This window comes from Canis lupus, chromosome 37 (genome assembly GCF_048164855.1).
Source record: "Canis lupus baileyi chromosome 37, mCanLup2.hap1, whole genome shotgun sequence".
NCBI lineage: Eukaryota > Metazoa > Chordata > Mammalia > Carnivora > Canidae > Canis > Canis lupus.
Genome location: NC_132874.1, coordinates 2659805 through 2685313, shown reverse-complemented (window position 1 = coordinate 2685313; position 25509 = coordinate 2659805). Strand labels below are relative to the sequence as shown.

At 40.8% G+C, this 25509-nt stretch overlaps 1 protein-coding gene and 1 long non-coding RNA gene across 3 annotated transcripts in view; one reads left to right on the top strand and one right to left on the bottom strand.

Moving 5' to 3' along the window:
* The window catches only part of TRIM38 (tripartite motif containing 38), a 44764-nt gene extending 25412 nt beyond the window's left edge, over nucleotides 1–19352 (top strand). The window contains 7 exon segments of the mRNA XM_072814085.1: nucleotides 6391–6721; nucleotides 6724–6914; nucleotides 8092–8187; nucleotides 9997–10124; nucleotides 10126–10225; nucleotides 11339–11474; nucleotides 18753–19352. Of these exon segments, the coding sequence (XP_072670186.1) occupies nucleotides 6505–6721; nucleotides 6724–6914; nucleotides 8092–8187; nucleotides 9997–10124; nucleotides 10126–10225; nucleotides 11339–11474; nucleotides 18753–19276 (1392 nt within the window). The 5' untranslated portion in view covers nucleotides 6391–6504 and the 3' untranslated portion in view covers nucleotides 19277–19352.
* Nucleotides 546–23919, bottom strand: LOC140626343 (uncharacterized). 2 transcript variants are annotated; one of them, XR_012025539.1, is made up of 4 exons: nucleotides 23785–23919; nucleotides 23257–23307; nucleotides 20925–21085; nucleotides 546–6984 (listed from the first exon to the last, which is right to left on the bottom strand). It is a non-coding gene; the product is annotated as an uncharacterized lncRNA (long non-coding RNA). The 2 variants fall into 2 exon arrangements; XR_012025538.1 differs by having other exon boundaries at nucleotides 23723–23785.
* Between the last annotated feature and the right edge of the window lie 1590 nt (nucleotides 23920–25509).

Here is a 25509-nt window from a genome sequence, read left to right as displayed (position 1 = left end):
GTGTACCTGTATACACAAGTTAGTGTCTGTGTGTGTGTACACGTGTGTTAGTAAGCAGGGCAGGAAATTGCCACATTGGTATATGACCGAACTGGGAAGAAATGAAAGCTTATTCTTATAAGTATGTTAACATACATTAACCTGGAAAATAAATTTAGCTAAAGGAAATTCAATACTCCTACATATTATCACTCATGACTATTATTTTATTCTCTTTTCTAAAATGGCTTGGGAACAGCATCAACTTTCTGGGTACCAACGTGGAAATTGATTTTGAATAATAAATTATGTACTTTATTTTAGCAGAATGTATTAGATTTAAGGGTTCACTGTAAAGTTTTAGTTTTTAGTAAGTAGAAAACATTTTTTAAAAACCTGACATTCCAGGGGGACTTCATAATAAAAAGCCCACACCTCGTTATTTTGCCATAACAGAAGTCTTCACTCACTGGACACTCCAGCCAAGCCCTCCAGATCTTTAGCACATTCTGGTGTGTGGAAGGATACTCTTAAAAATGCAGGAATCATTAAATTTGTTTTACGGAGGACCACCTCTTTGAAAGTAGAAGAGACAAAGGAATCCCATAACGTAACACAACAAAATCCCACCAAAGGGACATTTTTTCTCGAGTCCAACGTGATATTTGTGCCCTAAACAATTGTGAGGAATCAGCAAAGCAGACACTATAAAGCACTTGGAGGCAGTGTGACTTTAGGGATACACAAAATCCAGTATCTACCAACAGAGAACTATAGCAAAAGTCATTGGCATATGCTTTCAGGCAAAATAAGTGATTATGTTTTGTATAGGCATGTCAGATGTTCAGAACCTTTCTTAAGGGATTCAGAATGGTACGATATTTTTCATCCTGTTATAATATGGTTCAACAAAATAAAACTCGCACACTTAAAAGCTTCAGGCTGACTAAGCCCATATGACAGCCAATTCATTCAAATAATAACTATCATCAACAACACAAAGAAAAAAATCAGCAAGATCATGATGTTAAAAGACCTTGAAAAAAATTAATAAAATGAAATAAATAGGTTTTCTTCCTCCAAAATAAAAACTATATTCCAGGTGTTAAACTGCTATGGAAATTATAAAAGAAATGTTAATAGGAAAAACACACAACTCATCAATAAAAACCCAAAGCCAACTATATCTTGAGCCAAGAATCAATTGCAAGCCATGATAGAGCTATTGAAGTTTTTAAAAAGTCATTTATTGAAGAAACAGATATTTGGCATAGAGATGGCTGAGCCAGAACACCCTTTGTAGGAATGTGTAGTTTTTGAATAGATGTTACCAATAGAGGTAGCAGTCATTATTCCCTCTTACTCTCTCTCTCTACCATTCTCTACCTCTCTGTCTCTGTCTCTGTCTCTCTCTCTCTCACACACACATACACCCACACACACAATTGCAAAGTAGATTCCCAAATATATTAACCCTTTACGGTTTTACTTTCCATTTTTCTCTTTTTACTGAGTTATTTTCCCCACAATTATTTTCTCAGTAAGTATTCTCCAAACTAGGCAACTAATGAAATCATACAAATGTACACCCATGTCAGCAAACACGGACCTTTTTTTCCTTGGTTTTTGTCTTCTACCCATACTGGTTACATCTCTAAAGCAGTCTTTTACAATGTTATTCAAATAACAGGCCACCAGATATTGTTCCCTCTAAAAGCGCACCTGTGACTTTCATCAAGTCTAAAGGAAATTCTGTGAACACACTACTGCTGCTAGGTTCAAGAGTCAAAGAGGGGACAGGGTTTTATGAATTTTTCAGATTGCTGACCAAGAAATATAGTTCATTTCCTACATTATACCATTTAAAAGTGAAGGTCATAATATTTCTGGAACAGAAATTTGGTAAATTTAAAAACAAACAATAGCTTGCTTTTATTTCAATACTTTCTCTGGTGTTTAAAAGGAAATACATTATCGAGGCCTTTTGCCAACAATTTGTTAATAATAAAATGAATAAAAGCTAGTGTGTTGCACAATTCCTTTGCCAGTAAGCAATGAATAAGTATAATCTATAATGTCAATAACTTTTGCAATAATATTTACAGATTTTCCACATAACTGATGGTTTATTTCATCCTCACACAGACAAATATGTATAAGACAAGCCATTGTCCCCACCGCATGCTTTTGTTATCTTGCTGAAATGTGGTGAAATGCATTGCAGTTTCAGGTGACTTCAGGAATGTTGAGAAATACTTTGTCCATTCCCTGAGAAAAAGCTTCATAATTTTCTTCATATGAATTCCATTCCCAGTTGATTCACTCCTGTATTAGCATTTTGAGACCAAAAACTTTTCAGCAGACTGTTTTTCTGGGGTGAAACTCTATTTAATCACATGCTGTGTTTTCTTCACTTTGTCTCCATTGTCGTTGGTTAGAAGGAATAGGTGATTTTGAAAATTTATAATCAACAATGGCTACTTGCCTCAATTTGACTAAGGGATCGTCACCTGATCAAAGGAAGAATCTTCAAGTCACTGATGGTTGCCAGCACCAAAGGATGCATATATGAAGATCCAAGATCAATTTAGGTTATATTGTACTGTGTATTACTTTACCAGCTTTATTTGAGGGTCAGCTGTGCTGGGAAGCAGTTGGGTGTACTTACAAATCAAGTTTGCAAGTATCTAGGTTTCCCTGTACATGTTCAGAAATGCAAAGATGATAACCCTGTCTGTACATTTTGAAAAGAGCAGAGGTAGTTATCCTATATAAGGAGGAACATAAGGGATTTCCTTCCTTCCAGTCACCTACTGTCCTGGCCAGCTCTAGCCATGGACCCACACAGACCAGAGCCACTGTATACAGAGACAGTGCCCATCACCAAGACAAGAAATTGTTTTATCTGCTACCACAGTGACCCCATTTCATTTCCTAAAGTTCAGAGACCACCTCCACTTTGGGCCTGTGCAAAAAATCCCAAGGACAAAATGGCAAAACCCAAAGTGAAGGTTCTTACTATGTTTACTCACAATTATGAGACACAAATCTTGACATACTCCTGCCTGTGCATGTGGTATTTATTTTGACAAGAGTCTCCTCAAGTCAAGGTTATTTATTTTATTTTTTATTTTTTTAAAGATTTTATTTATTTATTCATGAGACACACACACACACACACACACACACACACACACACACAGAGGCAGAGAATGAGAGAGAGAGGCAGAGACACAGGCAGAGGGAGAAGCAGGCTCCATGCAGGGAGCCTGATGTCCTGGGCCAAAGGCAGGCGCTAAACTACTGAGCCACCCAGGGTTCCCCAAGGTTATTTATTTTAAACTATAAAACATGAAGTCTTATAGATTTTTCAATGTCAATGAATATAGCTTTCTAAATACAAATTATTATACTGAGGGAACATTGTGAAAAAAATAAATAACCAAGTCTCTAAGTCAGGAACCTGATCTCCAAGACATAACTTGAGCCTTTAGACTCAGAAACTCACAGAAACTTAGAAACCCAAATTGGAGAAACACTGTGTTTAAAATTAAAAGTTGTCCTTTAGAGAGCCATTTAGCACAAAGTTGTTGGCGAGGACAGAAGAATATGCAGGCACTGAAATCAGGGAGGGGAATGGGGTGGAGGGCTGTGTGTGTTCTTTCCTTTCTCTCTCCTTCTTTCCTCCTCTCCTCCTCTCCATCCTGCTGCTGGCTCAGAGAAAGGGCACGGTCACAGTAACTGTCATTCTTGAGAAATAGCTGTTGTTCACTGTTAAGGCACGCTTTCTCTTGGATCTCACTGGTAGGATTTTGGATCCCCTGATGCAGATACTCTTCCAGCTGACTTCTTTTAAAATCCCTTGTGGGGTTCATGCCACACAAGCCCCTGCTGAGGTTCCCTGCCCTCCAGAGAGGGACCTGTCTGTTCACTCAGGCATAGCTCCTCTGTGCAATAGCCACTGATCCACGAAATCACATATCCAAACATCCCCCAAACTGGCATGTTTTTCTGCTACCCTTTCTCCTTGCCGTGCTAATGGGTAACTCTGGCCAAGGCCCCGCCTTTAGAATTCTTTAGGCAGTAGTCATGGAAGTGTCTCTCAACCAGGATGAGGAAGGAGGAAAAGCCACTCATATACTCACAGGCACTCACATACATATATATTCTCGATGTATTTCAAAGAAAACTTCAATAAGTCTTTATCGTCTTTAGACTGTTGGCGAGGACAGTCACTGAACTTCACAGATTCAGTGAGGATCTGTCACCCACCATTCTCAGCTGAAATTCTGTGAAAACAGGAAAAGCCCTGCTCGTATTTTGTTTTACATGTCTGTAAGTCATTATAAAACAAAAACAAGACCCGGATTCTTCATGCATAAAGCATTCACTGATATGGAGGAAAAACCATTGGACAAGCAAGAAAATCACAATTCACTAGTTTTCCCAGCTGCGCACCTGGGTAAGAGTAGCTTTGCCTCAGTAAACTTTCAGTTAGTCAGCTGTAAAATGAAAAACATGCACATACACATCTGGAATATCTGCAACAGGTTATTTAGACTATTTAGAATGACATCTCCCTTATTATTGAATAGAATGCTGCATATTATAACATTTTGTAAGGAAGACATTACTAAATCATTACTTCCTTGAGGTGCAGGGCCTATGTCTCATTTACATTTCCATAGCAAGTGCTCAAATGTTTACCAAATGGATAAATTTTTGAATCAACCTAAAATGGAAGAAAGATTAAGATGGCAAGGATCTGAGTCTTTGCCCTAATACCCGGAACTTTTGACTATGCTTTGTTACATACAGAAAGAGAATTAAGGTCACAGATGGAATTAAGATGGCTAATCAGCTCATCTTGAAACAGGCAGAGTGTCCAGGATTATCCAAGTGGACCCAATGTAATCTCCAAGTTCTTAAAAGTGGAAGCGACCATGACAGGCTGGGAAATTTTTCAGTGTTGCCATTGCACAATTTTCCTTTCACTTGTAAATGAAAGTGATAAAAGTGGTTAATTTTCACTTTCATTTCTGAAACCCAGCACTACAAGATTCTGTCCCATGAGGGAGATAATTTATACATACATGCAACAGTAGAAGAAAACTGAAGAACATGATGTTTTGCCAAATTCTTTGCTGCACATATATAAACGTGTGCTTGTATGTGTGCGTGTCCAGCAAACTGTGCATGCCTACCCAGCCATGTCGCCCAATGCAGATACCCTTCCAGCTGACTTCTTTAAAATTTCCTTTTGCGGTTCACGCCACACAAGCCTCTGCCTGTGGCCCAGAGCTTTCTCTTTCCTCTCTGCCATGCTTGGCATGTCTCTCATCTGCAGATTAGTTCTCATGTCATAAGCTGCCCGCAGCCTTCTCAGGACCCCATTCAGACACAACAGCATTGAGCAGAAGGAGAGGGACTGTTCATCTATGTGCCTCTGATAACAAGAGAAGAGCCTTTTCTCCAAGAACCTGAAGGTTTCTCATATCCCCCTGGGCAGAAATGCAGTGGCATGCCCACTTCAGACACGATAACTGACAAGCAAACTGGATCACAATGTCTGACTGGCTTAAATCAATTAGAATTTCTTGCTGGGGCATGGGTAATGTATCTTTCTCAAGTCACATGAGTCGGGGCTACCCCCTGGAATGCAAATAAAGGCTCTACATCAGGAGAAAAGGTAGGAACAGCTTTTGAGATAGGCAAACAAGATTTTTTCTGGTAGCACTTCTTGAAATTTTGACATGGTTCCCAATGTGTAGGGGAGAGTACCAACTGCAATTGTCCACAGCCAATCTTAGATGATCTTGACTATCCTATTCTGCTATCCTATCCCAGGAATAGTGGGAGACTTCACCTGAAACTGTATTAAATTAACTTATGCCATTCAGTCTGCTTTTTATGTGGCCAGAGAGGAAATAATATGGAAGCAAAAATCTATTTCTTCTGAGAAAATGAGTTATTATATCCACAACAATATCTTTCCTCTGAAAGAACATACACAGTAGCCCCAGTTACCCCAGGGTTACTTCCAGTCACAAAGAAATCGTTCTGGTACTCGTTATTCTTGGTGTTCATTAGAGTAGGAAAGAGTTTCACACACCCTCACAGAGTTCTCTCTTGCTACCACTTTGAGGAGGAAGCCTTTCCTGTTCTCTGTCAGTGCTTGGTCTAAGAAAACTTTCTGCAACCCTGGAGTGTTGTGTAGCACCTATCATGCAGCCACCAGTCTCTATCACTGCATTTGGTATATGGCTATGGAATTGAGAAACTGAATTTTAAGTTTTATTTAATTTTAATTCGTTTAAATAGAAGTGCCCTCATGTGCTCATCACTACCATTTCCCACAACACAGCCTCATTTTATGTACCATCTAAATTCCAATCCATTTCTTCTCTCTAGAGAGAAGACTCCAAGATCCATGGAGGCCAGTGGCAGCCAGTAAGCTATAATTCCATTCCTGTGGATTTTCACCTCTGCCTCTAGATCCAGTATTAGAACTTATCAGGAAAAGCCATGGCTTCTGCCCCAATCACCAAGAGGATGAAGGGGGAAGCCACATGTGCTATCTGCCTGCAACTAATGTCTGAGCCTATGAGCATCAGCTGTGGACATAGCTACTGCACACTGTGCATCATCAGCTTCCTTGAGAACCTAGGCCACGCAGAACCATCGCCAAATATGTTCCCCTGTCCCCACTGCCGGGCTTCATTTCAGTTGTCCAGCCTCCGGCCAGTAAGCAACTGGGAAGTCTCATTGAAGCCATCAAGGAGATGGAACGTGAAATGTCATGTGAGGAACACGGAGAGCACCTCCATCTCTTCTGCGAAGACGAGAGCCAGCTCATATGCTGGTGCTGTGAGCGGTCACCGCGGCACAAGGGGCACCACACAGCTCTCATCGAAGACGTATCCCAAGATTACAAGGTGAGTGAATGGGTTGGAGGGCTTTGGCAAGTACTGCTCCGAGTATCAAAGAGTAAAGTTCAGATTATACCTATAAAAAGGAGGAAAGGGACAGTTTCAGGCAAGATGGAAGCTTGGGGAGCTAAAGGATTTGGAAATGATTTTTCATGGAAGATGAAATGGAGGGAGAGGTTTGGAGCAACTCCTGTTTCTCACTCAGAAGCAGTAAAGGAAGGCTGGCCTTTGCTATAGGGAATGAAGAAAGGGCACAGTCCTGCTACCTTATTCTCCCTCTGACCTGCCTATATTTGAGGAAAAGGTTCCTAGTGTGGGGCTCCTTGTTCCCTCCCCTATGAGGTGGAGGTGGGCTTGTAGTAAGGTTCTGAGTTCCCTGGGTAGTCATGGCAATACTGTCTTTGACAAGTTTCAGAGGGCCCTTTCTTGAGAGGACTCAAGAATAGATGAGTATACTTATTGGGTTTACAGAAGACAGGATTTGATTCTTTTAGTATTGAACACAATCAGCAATTCGGGTCATTTTAAAATTGCTTTCCATGGAAATGTGAGAAACTATTTTGAAAAATAACCCAAAAGCTTGATATACATACAAAATCATTTTAGATTGGCTTCATGAATTAGCACTCTTCAAAGATATCAGAACCTCCCTCCTCCATTAAGTGTTTCCAGTTACTTTAGCTGACATCTTGGGCTTTCCTTCCCTACTCACCATAACACAAAGTTCTGTGTGTATTAGACACTCTGGCATTGGTCGTTTGGCTCAACATATTACTTTATAAAATCTTCTTTTAGAAGATGATTAGCTTGTTGCGTGTGAAGCGTTTCCCTGGGAAGACTATAGTGGTGGATGTAGCTCAGGCTTTGGGTTAGCAGACAAGGTTGGAATCACAGCTCAGCCATCGACCAGTTGTAGCATCTTGGGCAAATTATTTAACCCCTTCCTAAGCCTCAGTGTCTACTGCACAGAAATGACATTAAAATCCTACCAATCATTCAGTGCTGCCAAGAGAATCAAATATTTGATTGCACATATAGTCCTTAGTGTGCTTCCTAGACTATTGTAACAACTCAATGTATATTCAGTGTTATTCTGATAGTCTGGAGGGCTGGGGTTCCCTTTATGTGCTTACTGAAGAGTTATCAAATTGAATTGACTTTATTCACTGAATTTTTCCTTCAGGAAAAGCTTCAGAATGCTGTGACAAATTTGAAGCAACTAGAAGAGGAATGTATGAAACGGAAGGTGTTCACAACAAAGCAAATAAGTGAATGGAATGTAAGAATTTGGATTTATTGATCTCAAGCCATTTTCTATCCTGGAGTGTAAAAATAGGACAGGATTGACAGAACACAATGATAATTTATTTTCACTAAACCAGACCACAGGGAACCAGATGAAACCCAAAAAAGGAACTCTCCTTTGTTTTTATGTCCCTCATTGTCTACATCTGTAAGAATTTATGTCTAATATCTTCAACTTCTCAGTTGTAATTGACTGGGATTCTTGATACCTTAGGAGAAGCAGAATTGGGATATCTATTTAAGTTAGAGCCATCTTGACTAGGTCTCATATTTTAAATACCTCAAAGTTCCTTCCTGGTTTGAAGGACTCAACTTTAATACTTTACCACACTTAGCACACAGAGTGCAGGCTGTGGCTCCCAGCCTCACAGGTTCACAAATTAATCTTTGTGAACATTAAGGAAACAGAAAAACTCCAAGTTGAGATTCATATTACTCAGCTGGTGAGGCTGATAAAAGGAGTCTATTTGATTTATAAGAGGGGTCATAACTGTTGCAAGAACTTGCACATTTAAACTGCAGACTAGGAGTCTTTAAGATGATTTCCATGGCTGACCAGCTCCCCATGATCAGAGGGGCATTCCTTAATGGAAATATTTATGTAATCCATCAATTTGTAGCCAAATGCCTTAGGCTTGTGAGCCATTTAGCCTCTCTCAGGGGTCTCTTCCATCCTCTGCCCTTTGGTTGCTAAACTCTGAGGATGCTCTCACTTCCCTTTCTGGCTCTTGGACAGTGGGGAGGATCTTGATTTTAACTAATATATACAGAAACCGCATCCATGAGTCTTCTAGAACATCATCTCAGTCATCAAAACACTGTCTGAATTGGGGAAGCACTGGCAGAAATTGCAATTCTGTATCTCCCAAAATGAAAGCCAAGTCCCAAGAGATGTATCACTTGGCCTCTGTAAGTCTTACACATAAAGATAATTACTTAGACCCTGGGCTGGTGGTGACTATTTCTCAGTTAACTATGATAAAAGCCTGCCACTCAGACCTCCCCCTGCTGAGACCATGGATTTCCCTACTAGCCTGGTTGTCTTAGACTCCAGTCACAGTGATGTTTATTACAAGCTTTCACTTCAAGAAATTTCCTCAGGCTCAGAAATACCTCCTTACATCCCAAATAAAAACTCAGATTTTTTTTTTCCTCTGTAACTGATAAAGTGTTTGACCTCAGCCCTAATTCCATGATTAAATTATCTGGCACCACTGACCCTCCTTCCTCTTGTACCTTGGTTGAAGAAGAAGGAAATCAATCAGGCAACTGTAGAGAATCATGATAACTCTCCAACATCTGAGTGCCTACTTCTTAGGCATGACTCTGTTGTTATATTTGTGACATTCTTCCAGCTCCAATGACTAAGTAGCTGAGAAAACTTTCTTCTCTGTATGTGTATGTTAACATGCACATAACATAAAATTTACCATCTTAATCATTTGTAAGGGTACACAGCTCATTGGCATTAAGTATTGTTTTGTTGTACAATCATCACTGCCATCTATTAGTGGGAACTAATAGTGGAAACTAATGTCCAGAACTTTTTCATCACCCCAAACTGAAACTGCCCATTAAACACTAACTCCCCATTTCTTTCTCCTCTCAACCTCCAGTTAGTATAATGTCTTCAAGATTCATCCATGTCATAGCATACATCAGCATTTCATTCCCTTTTAAGTCTTAGCAGTATTCCATTATCAAAGTACCACATTTTATCAATTCATTCATTGGTGGACATTTGGCTTGTTTCTACCGTCTGAGCATACTTTCTTGACTCTAGGAGAAGATAGAGATTCAGAAACAAAAAATTCAGTCTGACTTTAAGAATCTTCAGAGCTTCCTGCTAGAAGAGGAGAAGTCTTATCTCTGGAGACTGGAGAAAGAGAGAGAGCAGACTCTAAGGAGACTGAGATAATGAGGCCACTCTGGAACAGAAGAATCAAGAGCGCAAGAGTCACATCCTGGAACTAGAGGAGAAATGTCAGGGGTCACCCCAGAAGTTGCTACAGGTGGGGTTGTGTACTTGGGGGAAAGAACTCTTGAACTGTTAAGAGAAGAAGGGTGAGGGAATATGGGCTGATTCATGAGGCCTGCCTGCCTCACTTAAAAGTGGCACACTGGTATGGGGAATTTAAAGAAATGTTTATTTTATGTATACCTCAGTATTTCTAGGGTAGCCTTCACTTGTTTGTAGTGAATCAGAAAAATCTATGTGAATCAGGAAAATATAGCCCTTCTGGATGGATGTGGTGGGGTCCTTGGCTAAATGGAATCATAGGGTAACTTTTGCTACCATTAGTCTCTGTTCCATGTGCACAGAACCCTGACTGTCAAACTGCCTCCTGAAATATTCCGCCAGGTGACTGGTGGTGATAAAGTGGGGCAGCCAACATGAGTGACAGTCTTTTCCCTAATTTGCTTGTAGAGCCCTTCACAGCCCTTAAGGGGCCTTCTTTCTGCTATATGAAAGATCCAGCCCATTAAGATAACTGTGCCCGGAGCTATTAATTCTAGTTCCCACTGGTAGATCTTGAGGTTATACTGTAAGCATGAGACCATAGCATGACTGTTGCACCACCACATGATACCTGCTCCCATCATCTTAGTGGCACATTCTCAGAGGCTATGTATATATTCACCACTAAGGACACTTAATGATAAGTGGTCTTTAATATGGGCTCACTCTGAAAGAAATTAGGTCACTGGAAGCAAGTCTTAGCAAAGGAAGCATGGGGAAACCTCCTAGGCCTCTTCCCTAAGCCTCCCACAGACTGTGATTGTAGACACCACAGGTTCCCACAGATCTCAGCAAGAAAGATAACAGACTCAGAGGTTGATAAACATCCTGCCATTCTGAATACCCAGGGAGCTGGGATGGGAATCATTCTATCTGAGTATTCATCAATAGCTAAAGCTGGAGTCACTCTATTTACTTTTTTGGAAGGAACATTTATAGAGACCAGCTGCATGTGCAAAGCCTCATGAAATACTGATGTTTCCACATTCACTTTTTGTCTTTGTTTCTCTGTAGGATGTGAAAGATACTTTGCGCAGATAAGTCCTATATGAATGCATGAGGGAAGAGGTATGGGTATATAGAGTTGAGTGTATCACTGAAGAAGCCCTTGGCCTTTGCTTATTCTAGGAGTTGAGCTGTGACGCTGGAAATACCAGAGGCCCACTATTTGGAACCTCATACTGTGTGCAGTGTTTCTGAGCTATATTTTGATGTGAAGAAAATGTTACGGAGCTATCAAGGTATGTGAAGAATCCCTAAATGCTAAGGGTGGAAGGGACCTTATGTTGTGATCACATTCACCACCTGTCCCTGGGCAGGCTCACAGCAGAGAGGTTGTTTAGTGATTTTTAGTGTAACTGTCTTACTCTCCCTTGTTAGCATACTCCAGTGCTTAGATAAGGACATAGCGTACTGGTTATCTGTGCAGACCCTTCACATTCCTGATCTCCCATATAATAACTGTGTCACCCAGGCAAATAACTTCCTTAGTTTCCCCAGCTGAAAAAATGAAGATATGAACTATTCCCACTTCATTGGGTTGTCATGAAAAGTAAATTTGTCAACAAGTACAAAGTCCTTAGTGCAGTGACTGGGACATAGTGTTTGTGGTTAATATTTTAATCAATTTTCAGAGCAAGGTAAGAAAGATAAGTGAATATTATGGACTTTGGTTCAAAAGATTTTAGGCTCTTGACCCAGACAACACAGATGGTAAATATTAGAACCATGATGAAAACCAAATTTTACCAATTCCAAATTGGTAATTCCAATTCCAATTTCAATTGGTAAATTTTGCTCCATTGATTCTCCTAATCAGTGCTTACTATATTTCCACAATCTCTTATTTATAATTACAACATTTTAAAAGCTCTGAAAACTCAAAGTTTTTAAAAACTTGTTTGGCTACAAAAGCAGACCTAACCTAAAATGATCTGGTGACTCTATTATCTCTTCCAGTAAACAAATTTAGCAGCTTAAAACAACACATACATAGTATCTCACAAGTTCTGTGGGTCAGAAATCTGGGTACAGCTTAGTTGGTCCTTTGCTTAGGGCCTCACAAAGCTGCATATGAAGGGGTTGGGCAGGCTGGGTTCTCATCTGGAGACTAGATTGGGGAAGAATTCTCTTGTAAGCTCACTCAGGTTGTTGGCAGAATTCATTTCTTTAGCACATGGGCCTCTCAACATGGCCAATTACTTCTTCAAAGTGAGCTCAGAAGAGTCTCTAGTGCATGTCTCTTAGTAAGATGGAGTCACATATAATGAAATACAATCATAGGAGTCACATCCCATTTGCCATATTCTGTTATTCAGAGGCAATTCACAGGTCCTGCTCACACTCTATGGGAAGGAATTGTATAAGAGCAGGAACATCAGAAGGCAGGGACTCTGAAAGGCTATCATTGTGTCTGTCTTCCACAGTGGCCAAAACTGAGCTGTACTAATATGAGACTGTTTGAAGTCTTTATTTATCCCACTTAGTTTGAATATATATTTTACTGCAGAAATATTGATGCATTTGATCACAAGGTACTGCTTAAGACCTGGTAGAGGTAGGCACATAATTTAGAATATACATATATACTTCATAACATCAAAAGTATTCTGAATTCCTATGCACTTAACATGGGAGCACCCAAATACAGAAGCAGTTAATAACCTGAAGAAAATAATCAATACTAACATACTCCCCAGTGGTGAAAAACAGAACTTTACCCTTAAAGTAAGGAACATGACAAGAATGTCCACTCTCACCACTGTTATTCAACATAGTACTGGAAGTCCTAGCTACAGTAATCAAACAAGAGAAGTAAAAGGCATACAAATTGATAAGGAAGAAGTAAGATTTTCACTATTTGTAGATGGCATGATATCTTATATAGAAAACCCTAAAGACACCACCAAAAAACTACTAGAACTAAATTTAGTAAAGGTGTAAGATACAAAAACAATATGCAGAAATCTGTTGCATTTCTATACACTAATAATGCAATAGCAGAAAGAGAAAATAAGGAAACAATCCTATTTAGAATTGCATAAAAATTATTAAGATACCTAGGAATAAACTTAACCAAGGAGGTGACAAATCTGTACTCTGAAAACTATAAAACATCGGTGAAAGAATTTGAAGACAACACTAATAAATGGTAAGATATTCCAGGTTCATGAATTGGGAGACCAAATATTGTCAAAATGTCTATACTACCCAAAGCAGTCTACAGATTTAATGCAATCCTTATCAAAATATCAGCTGCATTTATTACACAGTAGAACAACATCGATAAAAAATTCTGAATCCAAAAACCATTTGGCCCCAGGGAATTGAGATAAGGATTATGGACCTGTATTTGTTTTTCCCTCAAGTTAAAAACAACAAACAACAAGAACAACTATAAAGCAAAGCAACTCTGTGTTTGATCCTATAAAGATTCAGGAAAAGAAAAAATAGGACTCTGTACAAATCATACTCAGATGTCACTGAGCTGATTTGTCTACCCTTGGCTTTTACAGAAGATTACAACATTGTGCAAGTCAATCTCTTTCTTAAATTGTCTCATCTTTTAACTAGATAATTTCCTTTCTTTTTTAGAGCCCTTATTATTAAAACTTTTATTTTTTTTAATTTTTATGATAGGCACACAGTGAGAGAGAGAGAGAGAGAGAGAGAGAGAGGCAGAGACACAGGCAGAGGGAGAAGCAGGCTCCATGCACCAGGAGCCCGATGTGGGATTCGATCCAGGGTCTCCAGGATCACGCCCTGGGCCAAAGGCAGGCACCAAACCGCTGCGCCACCCAGGATCCCTAAAACTTTTCTTATTTCAAAAGTAACACAAATATATTGTAATCGAACAACACAGATAAGTATGAAGAAAAATTCAAGGTTTCTCCTACCCCTCTCCAATCTTACTTTTCTGGATAACAAGATCTATGTTTTTCTCTATGTTTGTTTTTTTTGTTTTGTTTACAAACATTTGCTATATAGAATGTCACTCATTGCTTTTTTTAAAGCAAATATTAATAAGTATATCATAATTATTTGTAACCATATCCCTACCATTGGAGCTTCAGGCTGCTTCCAGCACTCGTGTATTACAACATTGCTGTAATAACTGCCTGGGCCATGCAACCTTACATCCTTGTGTTTTCATACTTGTGGGCATATACCTAGCATTGGGGTTCCTGGGATTTTTGTTAATCTTAATGCATATTACTTGTTCCAGTGTAGCAACATACAGTCTCAGCAGCACCAAGAAATATACCAAGCACTCTTTCCATGGCAGATGAGAAAAGCTTCGCATGTGTTAACCTGTTTTATACAACAGTCCTTTCTGTAGGAAGCATTTTTCACTTTATAGATGAGGAAACGAAGACACAGATAAGCAATGATTGGTAACTTAAGTAGTATCTCTCTGAACTCACTCTCTTAATCACTTTGTACTGTGGCAAAAAAAAAAAAAAAAAAGGAATATGTTGTTTTTTAATCCACGTTGTGGAGGGGACTTTGAAGTTTATGTATAGTTGGTTTTGTTTGTTGCTGGTGTACACCTACTATTGTGGACATTCTTACTGATGTGTCCTTGTGTTCTGTGAATGGTTTCCTCTGAGCATATGCCTTGAATTGAAAATGCTGCTGTGTAGGGATGCATATCTTAATTTGACTAGTATAGCAGATCTTGAAATTGTATCAGTTTTTATCCTGCCGACAACATCAGAGCTCTCACCGTTCCACATCTTCCTGAGTTTTTGCTTATAATTTATAATTTTTGGCAATCTGATGGATCTGAAATGATACCTGATTGTGGACTTAATTTGTGTTCTATGATTTCACCAGTGAGGTCAAGCCTCTTGTAAGTCCATTAGCCCTTTAGACTTCTGTGATTTACCAATGATTTGCTCTCAATCATTAGGCATTTTTCTGTTGGATTCTTTCTCTTATTGACTCAAGGGAACCCATTATAGCTAGTACCTCTGGCATATGTATGGAATTTTATGTTTTCAGTCTATCTTTTGATATATAGGGTTTCAAGATGCATTTTTATTCAAGGTCTGTGACTCCTTGATTCCAAAGAGTGCCATCATCATCAATGGGCATTGAATTTTCTCAATGAGTTAGTTGCATTAATTAATAGGATCATGTGGCTTTTCTCCTCTGTTAATTTTGTGATTATGATAATTTATTTTCTAACGTTAAACCATAGTTGCAGCCTCAGAAAAAGCTAAATTTTGATATTTTTGTTTTATAGTATATATAACATAGGTCTGATGCCCAAATATTAATTTGTCATGAAGATCATTATTGTGCCTCACTTAGATTGCTAGATAAGGGTTAGTTGCATAAAGCAGTTAACAAACAAATAGTCCATTAGGTAAATAGGAATCCTGACATTAGTAAGTAAAGTTTAGCTGTCACCCAAACTCTGATAGTATTATGATTATGATGGAGTGATGATGGAGACAGTTATTAAGTGTGTCGGGATAGGCTGCTTACACATCAGACCTCCTCACATATAAAGTGGGTCATATGTTTTCCTGGTAAGTGTCCCTCTCCAGACATCTTCTTTTCTCATTACTATAACTGATACTGTACCAGCTCTGTTGATAATAATATTGTAAGATGGCTCTTCACCTTGACTGCTTGACTCTGTCTAGTTGGTAATAAAAACAGCTCAGTCTTTTCATACAATTATACACACACACAGAATATTATATATCTAATAATATATTAAAACATTTGATATATAATATATAGATTATATTTTTGATGTAAAATATATTCTGTGTGACTTATAGTATATATTGATACATATTAGATGACTTGAATTATATAATGAGATTATATAATTTACATATAAATAATGCTATCACATAATTACATGATATATTGTAAAAATATATAATATGTATAATAAACACATTAAATACACAAAGTATATACATATATAAAATGTAAATTAAATGTCTATATAAAATATAATTTTATATGTATATGTAAAATTTGATTTCTTATTAATTACAGTATTTTTAGGATTTTTACATCTGTGTAAGTTACAGGGCTCTGTAATTCTCTATTCTTTGGAAGATTTGATATAAGATTGCCATTATCTATCCCTCGACTGGTAGAATTTCTTTAAAAATTGACAAGGTCCCTTGATGTTATGTGCATGTTTTATTATCTGTGTGTAAATTTTAAATTCCTTATTATATTTCTTTATGTTAAGTCTGTTCACATTTTTCTTTTGAATGGGTTTTCCTAAGAACTGTTTTTCTAGAAAGTTATTCATTAGGTTGATTTTTTTCAATTTTATTTATAGCATAAAGTTTATCATAGATTATCTTAATTTTTAAATTTCTATATTCATTCAAATTTTGTCCTCTCTCTTTTTTCTCCTTTAATAAATCTTTTTAGAGCTGTGCCTATTATATTAGTCTTTTTGTGAAAGCTACTGTTGGCTTTTCTCTCTTCACTGAATTCTTATTTCCTTTCATTTCATTGGTTTATTGTTTAGACTTTATTTTCCTTTTTTTAAGAAAAAGTCTTGTTGGGTTTCTATGTTCTTTTACTTTTTTTAAAAGATTATTTATATATTTATTTATTTAGAAAGAATGTGTGAGTGGGGGAGGGGCAGAAGGAGAGGGAGAGAGTATCTCAAGTGCTGAGACCTACATGGGGCTCCATCTCATGACCCTCAGATCATAACCTGAGCCTAAGCTGATTTGGGCGTCCAGTGTACTGAGCCACCCAAGCACCCCATTCTCTGTTCTTTTCCTATTTTAAGCTAGTTAGCATCCTAATTTCCAGCTTTTTTCTTTTTCTAAAATAAGCACTTAAAGGTATAAATTTTCCCAAAAATTCCACCTTAGCTTCATTGTATAATTTTTAAATGTAGTATTTATTATTGCTCAAGTGTGTATATCATCATATTATGATTTAGAAACATTTACATTTCCTTATAATTAAAATATTTTTTACTGTTTTTTTTTTTTTAATTGGTTTCTAACCTAATTGTATTGAGGTCAGAGAATGTGGTTTATGCAGTATGGATTCATTGGAATTTGTTCAGATTTGCTTTCTGACTAGTCTTTACTCAATTAGTACATATTCCATCTGTACTGGAAAATAGTGCCTATTCTCTATTAGTTGCTGAACTTTACATATATTTGTTAGATTGGGCTTGTTGGATTGTTCAGATCTTCCATATCTTCCTTTTGCCTGCTTGATCTATTAATTATGGGAAAAAAGAATGTTAAAATATCTCATGGTGACTGTAGAGTTGTGAGTTTCTCCTTGTAATTCTGTAATTTTCACTTCATATATTTTGAGACTTACCGCATGCTTGTTTGGAATTAGGATATCTTCCCAGTGAATTATATATTTTTCTCTTTTAGGTAATCCTTTTCATCCTTGATAATACTTTGACTTAATACCTTTTGATGCAATTATATAACTGTAACATCTATATAACTGTATTATCCATCCTTTAACTATCAGCCTTTTTTTTTTTTTTTTTTTTTTTTTTTTTTGCGGGTGTTAGTTCTCTCTTTATAGACTCTGGTTCTGGGAAGGGGGTGTCTATCAGCCTTTCTATGTCTTTTTGTTATGTCACTTATAAGCAACATGAGGTAGAATTTTAAAAATCCAATTTGGTATCTTCTCCTTCAAGTGGTATTGCCAACCTGTAAGCATTTTAATTTCTTAACTTGGGTTTTCCTGAATCATTAAGATAATATAAATTGAAGCTCCAAGCTTTTTTGAGTCAGGCTCATAATAAGGACTGATTGGACAGCATTTAATAAATGGGTTATCTACAAAGATGACGATTGGGGTTATTAATAAGGAAGAGTGAAGCAGCCAGGGCTAGGAGTAGGTAGGGAGCCTCATCACCTCCCTGGGGCCTCAGTAGCAGGTGGAGGGCACTAATTGTAGGAGAGGGTAGCCAAAGGCAGAGGAAGGCAGACCATCCAAACAATAGCCAGTGGGGAGGGTCTTGGGATACTAAATACTCTGAACTCTGCTTCTTTTTGCCCTGTGGTCTCCTCTGGTCCTTCCCATTGCCTTTGGAGAGGATAGTAACCATGTCAGCTCTGGTTAGTTCCGGGCCTTGGCTCCTCTGAATGACTAAGATGGTGATGATGAGGAGGATGATATTATTATTACTACCACTTATGGGGCACTTATTGGGCACTTACCATATTCCAGGAATTTTTCTGAGCACTGAGCATACATTAGCTCATTCAATTCCCCCACCATTCTTTGTGGCATATATGATAATTTCTACTTCATATTTAACAAACCGAGTCTTGGAGGATGACTTGCCTAAGCTCTTACTGGCTAGTCACAGAGGATGCTTGGGTTTGAGCACAGGCTGGTTTTATTTAAATTAAACTGTGCTCTTGCCAACAGCAACAAAGCGTGTCTTATTTATTTATTTATTTATTTATTTATTTATTTATTTATTTATTTATTTACTTACTTATTTACTTACTTACTTACTTACTTACTTATTTTTTTTTCAGTCAGTGTGACCCTGGATCCAGATACAGCTCATCATGAGCTAATTCTGTCTGAGGATCGGAGACAAGTGACTCGTGGATACCTCCAGGACAATCTGAAAAATTCTTCTAAGAGATTTAGTGTCTTACCCTGTATTCTGGGCTGTGAAGGCTTCACCTCAGGAAGACATTACTTTGAAGTGGACGTGGGAGAAGGAACTGGATGGGACTTAGGAGTCTGTTTGGATAGTGTTCAGAGGGACGTTGGTGTGATACAAAAGCCTCAGTCTGGATTCTGGGCCATTAGACTATGCAAAAAGAAAGGCTACGTAGCACTTACCTCTCCCGTAACTTCCCTTTATCTGAGGGAGCAGCCCCTGGTTGTGGGGATTTTTTCGGACTGTGATATTGGAGTTGTATCCTTTTACAACATGACACCTGGATCCCACATCTTTACCTTCCCAAAGACCTCCTCCTCGGATACTGTGTGGCCCTATTTCTGGGTTTATCAACATTCTCCTTTGTTTCTGCCTCCCCCAGACGAGTAAGGAAAGAAGTAAAATCTCTTTCTTGGCTTAACACCATAGAAAATATAATGAAAATCCTGTGAGGGCAGAAATGTGGTCTGTCTTCTTCACTGCTCTTGTACTGGGCTTTTAGAGTGGCTACTTAATACATCTGCTTTGAGTGAATAGATAGAACAACTGCAAAAATGCTGCAGATTGTCAGCCTGAGCTGGGGGAAAGCAAGAGAATATCAACGATCACGCACTGTCTTTTCCATCTCCCCTCAATGGGTTCAGAGCTTTGATTTCCAAGAGTCTTTGGGTGACCTGCAGGGTGACCCAGAGGTCAAGAGGTCTGAGTTCTCCCAGTTTGTTTGATGCCATATGAACTCATGGGTAGGCGGTGAGGAAAAGTTGCGATTGTCTCTGCCAACTGCAAGAAAGAGGAGGAAAACCAATGTAGTGACTCTTATAACCACTGACATTTGCTTATTCATCTGAGCCATAACCCTGGATGATGCAATGAGTGCAGATGCCTGCCATACCTAGTGAGCTCCACCTGGGCAATAACTAGTAAAGTATGAAAGAAGGGTTAAAATTGCCTTACGGTGATATGCTTCAAATGGGAAGGAGATTAAAAGTAAAAACAAATTTTCTTGGGGGACTCAGTACTGGGAAAGAAGTTGATATTTTCCAGATTCTGTGTGCTAAGCCAGCTGTCTTGACATAGTTTAAGATCTCAACACATAGTTACTGCTGGCATGATTTTGGCAGAATCACCTTCCCCATATATATGTTAGAGCTTGCATGTTTTTCTCAGTGTGGGTGCTTCCCCATGGCATTAAAAATTACTCTAATATGTGGTTTTAAGTTACTGTAGCAGTCTCATACTCTCATTTGGATTGTTTCTTGCAATTATAAGTAATGTTCAAGTGAACATCATTGTATGTAATTAGGTCTTCACCTCTCTTGTTTTCCCTAGCCTGAATCATAGAATATGAACGTTTGTTTAAAAGACTGTTGATATATTCTTGCCCCCTTTTTCCCCTTCCCCCACTCCCTCTATCCCTTCTGTTCCTGTAGCTCTGGCTGTCATTGGCTAACCCCTCTAGGAGCTGGATCCTTGGTAGGCTTTGATAATGTGGTAACTATCAAAGTTTCGTGGCAGCTGGAGGTCAGATGGGAGAATCATTCCCAGGAGATGGGGGTTGAGAATGTTGCTATTTGGAGATGAAAACATCACTGGAATGGAGATCATCTCATTAATCCCCACTTGTGTTTCCTCATGTGAGAAAGGGAGGGGTACAGAATTTTAAAAATTAGGAGGCTGAAGGAGCAGGGAACAAGGAGCTGGATGCATCTGGGATTTTCCTCCAGAAGCAACACTTGCTTCTCCTGAAGGAATGACACAACTGTCACAGTTGTAAAAGACTCATTCAGGGCCATTCACTGAATGTGTATTAATTTCTGCATCAAACCACTCCAAAATTTTGTTGCTTAAAACTACTATCAGTTTTACTCACAGTGCTGTAGGTCAGGGCTGTATGTGGCTGAACCCTGTTGTGCCTTCTCATGTGTCTGTAACAACTGGAGTCACTGGTGTTTGGTGATCAGGCCTGGCCTCACCCATAAGTCTGGGGGTTGGCAGGTGGTTTCTTGGGGTGCCCTCTCCTGCTAACAGGCAAGCTTACCTCTTTCACATGGTTGTTTCAGGGCTACAAGAGAACCAAAAGGGGAAGACGTTGCAAAGCACCTCTTTTCAAGCATCTGCTTAGGTGACATTTGCTAAATCACTTGGCCAAGTCTAGATCCAAGGGATAGAGAAATACATTCCACTTCTTGATGGGAGAAGCTGCAAAATCACAAAAGCAAAAGCATGCAGACAGAACAGGATGAAATGAAGCCAGGGCAATTTTTGCAATCTATCATTAGAAACTTATTGTTTAGGGGGATCCCTGGGTGGCTCCGCGGTTTAGGGCCTGCCTTTGGCCCAGGGCGCCATCCTGGAGTCCCCGGATCGAGTCCCACGTTGGGCTCCTGGCATGGAGCCTGCTTCTCCCTCTCCCTGTGTCTCTGCCTCTCTCTCTCTCTCTATCATAAATGAATAAATAAATCTTTAAAAAAAAAGAAACTTATTGTTTAAAGTCTCTACATCTAACTCAGGGAGGGATAGAGATTCAGAGACACCCTGAATGGCCTTGGCCCATAGCAGATTGTTCCAATTTCTCCCCTAGAAACTCTTGGCAACATCAGTAACTCCACTCTTTGCCCACACAGACAGCCTCAGCCCCTGGAACTCTGTGAGAACTGATCTTCACACCCACCTCTCAGCCCTGCCCCTCACGCATCTATATGGATAAATGTTTCTGTGATTTGTTCCCCATAACTGACCACCTGGACCTGTATAGACAAGAAGTGTTTGTCAGAGTTGTGGTGTGTGAATACCCTTGGAAGCCTGGTTATTTAAAATCCATCATCTTCCAGGTCAGAACTGGCTGTTCTGTTCTGAACACCAGGAGCTACAAATCTCACATCCCTTCCTGCTCCAGGCAGGGCTGACCCCCTGATGGAATCCAAGAGGGGAGGAAGACACACAGCCCAGTCTCCTTGAAAATGCAGAAACAGGTAACATGGAAATTCAGCTTGCTCCAAACTGTATGTAGGGGAACATGTGTTTAGATTCAGACCCCGTCATTTGCCCTGTGAATAGGGCCCTTCTGGGGATGGTTAGTTGGAAGTCTCACCGGAGGCAGGAGTTGCATCCAGGCCTCTCCATCTGGCTACCAGCTGGCTATTCCCACCTGCATCCCCAGATGATGAGGTTGGATGTTCTAAGTATTTGATTTAATGTAACTTTGCCTTATTCTCATGTATTGCTTTCTGTTGCCTTATCTGTTTCTATCAGGTTTCTGTAATAATAATAATAAAGTTATCTTTCTTTTTTGAAACTGAAACATGGCTGTCGTGAATCTTTTGTTCAGAACACATGCCCACCCATAACACCAGCCTGAAGTGGAGTCTGTGCACTGGTTCTCTGGGACTCCCAGGGAAGGAAAAGTATTCCAAGCAGCTGGAATTGGAAATGCAGCAAACTCCTCTGACCTTCACTGGAATGTTCTTCTTCACCAGGAATAAGGAGGACAGAGATCATTATTCAGAAAGGCGTTTGGTTAGCATGTTAATGAGCATGTGGCCAAGAGCAGGTGCTACACTCCTTGAGCTTATATTGAATTTCTCTGGAAAGTAAAAATGATGCAACCTGTCATCCTGTAGGAATCAGGTGTCTCATCACTCCAATGCAAAGGCAGGGTCTTCAGTCCAGAGCTCATCTCCTTCCCACCGGTCTTGCATCTCAGCCATCTGATCCTCTGGGTTTCTCCAATGCCTAATCTGAGGACGGGACTGGGTTTTGTTTGTTTTATATCTTGGTGCCAATCCTAAGTGCCTGCTTGAGTTTGTTAGACACCTGCATCCATTAAAGTTATTAAGTGAAGTTTAAAAATTTTCACCTTTCTGTGGTACCAGCAGATCTATGTCTGATTTTTTTTTAAGATTTGATTTATTCATGAGAGAGACAGAGACATAGGCAGAGGAGAATCAGGCTCCCCCCCCCCCCCAGGGAGCCTGATGCAGAACTTGATCCCAGGACCCCAGGATCACCACCGGAGCCAAAAGCGGACTTCAACACTGAGCCACCCAGGCGCCCCTATGTCTGACTTCTCATTTTATTTACAAATGGGTAAGTGACACTACCCTCCCGGGCCTGTTTCCTCAAGTGTAATACTGGGTCCATAATCCCAGACTCAGGTACAAAGCGTCAGGTATGTAACACAATAAATAGGCTTTCTCTGTTAATTTATGTAACATTGCAAAGCACTTTCATAGGCATGACCTGCTAAAGAGGACTTCTTGAGCCACCATCATGAAATCTTTGTGGGATCCTGGGTAATTCAATCTCTTCTCTGGGCCTTCATTACTCCAGAAAAATATTAACCCATTTTAGTGATGACAAAAGATACTCACTACTGTGTGGGACTCGGCCCAGATCAGCGCTTCTCAGCCCATCGTGGTTATCTGCGGAGAGTTTTTTGTTTTGTTTTAAGGATTTTATTTTATTCATGAGAGACACAGAGACAGGCAGAGACACAGGCAGAGGGAGAAGCAGGCTCCATGCAGTGACCCTGGCGCAGGACTAGATCCCAGGACCGGCGGATCACGTCCTGAGCCAAAGGCAGACACTCAACCCCTGAGCCACCCAGGTGTCCCTGGAGAGAACTTTTTAATAACACACCGAGGCCGGCCTGCCCCAGACAAATTAAAAGGAGAGCCCACGCAGAGGGGTGACATCTTGAGCTGCTGCAGGGACACTGAAGGGACCTCTCCCCCAGGGGTGTCACTTCCTCGGCCTTACCCAGGTCCCCCCACCCCATCAGCCTCAAGGATGACCCTTCTCTCCTGAGGCGGGTCCCGGGGGCGCTCAAGGTCCCACCTCTACCGGAGCCTCTCCATCGCCCGCGGGCGCCGGGGCGCGAGAGCAGCGCGCGCACCTACCCGCCGCAGCACCCCTCCCACGCCGGCGGCCTTCTGCGCAGACTCCACGGTGGGGGGCGTGGGGGGAGACCTCCCGAGGGGGGCACACGGGATCCGGAGTCCGCGCCCACCAAGCAGCACCCGCCCCTCCGAGCCCAGACCCCGCCCCCGAGGGCGTCCGGAGACTCGGGCCGCAGGAACCCCGCCCCCACGCTGGCCCCGCCCCACGCTGGCCCCGCCCCACGCTGGCCCCGCCCCCACGCTGGCCCCGCCCCCACGCTGGCCCCGCCCCCACGCCGGCCCCGCCCCACGCTGGCCCCGCCCCCACCGGCTGCCCAAGCCGCGCAGGCGCCGCCCGGGGCCTGTTTCCCCGCATCTCGGGTTCACCCGCAGCCCCCTCCGTGCACACCTGGCGCCCTTGCACCTGGCGTGGTCGCTGCTCGCCCGGCCAAAGCTGGCGTCCCCGGCCGGCTTGCAGCGCGCTCAGGAGCCCGACTGCGGCTGCTCCCCGCGGAGGTTTTCCTCGTTTCCTTCTCAGAGCGAGAGCTCTAGCAGAGGAGCTGACCCTGGTGGGATCGTCAGGTAAAGGAGATGGAGACCCTAGGCCTGAGTCGGGCCAAAAGGAAAGAGGTGAGTCTGAGTACAGAACCCCGACCCCTCCCAGCTTTGTACTTTTGGGGTGAAGCTCCTGGGGTTTCCTGAGAGGGGCTTTAAATGGAAAAATACAAAAAATAATGTGATGGAAACCTGCATCTCCAGCCCCTAGATGTTTGAAAGTGAACATTAGACCGTGTCTGCTCCAGATTGTGTTTAGAGAAATAAACGGTGACAAGCTGAAGGAAGGACTCACCGCCTAGCCCTCTGAGTGTCAGCAGTGCCTTTGCAGGTGGGGTGGAAACTCCCAGCACCCGTTTTTATTAAAAATATGAAAAGGTACTTTCCGAAATATTAGCTGCAGTACATCATTTAAATGAATGTTTAAGGACAGGCAAAATAGCATCAAGTGCTGTGTTGTTGCACTGACCATTTATATCCAAGCTTTGGTCACTTGCCACGGGGTATTGATTTTGTTCATCTTGGTAAATACATGCAGTGGAGTCCATTCCATTGAAAGATTAGGTCATAATGAATTCCCGTGTTAGTGAACATTTAGTTGGTGTATTTCCACAGTGAGGATATTGGTGGGGAGTGGCAGGCTCTGACGCTGTGATGTGTTTTGGTTTTTTTGTTTGTTTGTTTGTTTGTTTGTTTTTAAGATTTTATTTATTTGAGAGAGAGAACCAGAGAAAGAGGGAGAAGCAGGCTCGAGCTGAGCAGGGAGCCCAGGACCCTGGGATCATGATCTGAGCCAAAGGCAGAAAGAGGCTTAACCAACTGAGCCACCCTGGGGGTCCCGCTGTGATGTTTTTAAGACCCCTCTATGCTGCTGTGTTTCTAATTTACCTGAATCCTAATGACTCCAGAGCATTCCTCTGCAGTGTGTGCACACTTTTTCACCCTCCCAGTGAGACTCCCATGTTCCAGCAGTTACTAAGTGCTGCCAGATACTTCTGGTGGCTTCAGGATCTTAGAATCCAGTATTGGCAGGTGAGCGTTTTTATGTCCCAATTTTTATGTCCCATGAACTCCTCAGTGCTTGCTTTTATCTAGCTTTCTAATTTGTGCCAGGCAAATAGGGAGTGAGGTGACATCTCATTGTTTTATTTGTCCAGTTTGGGAACTGAGTTATAAATCTCTTTAAATGAT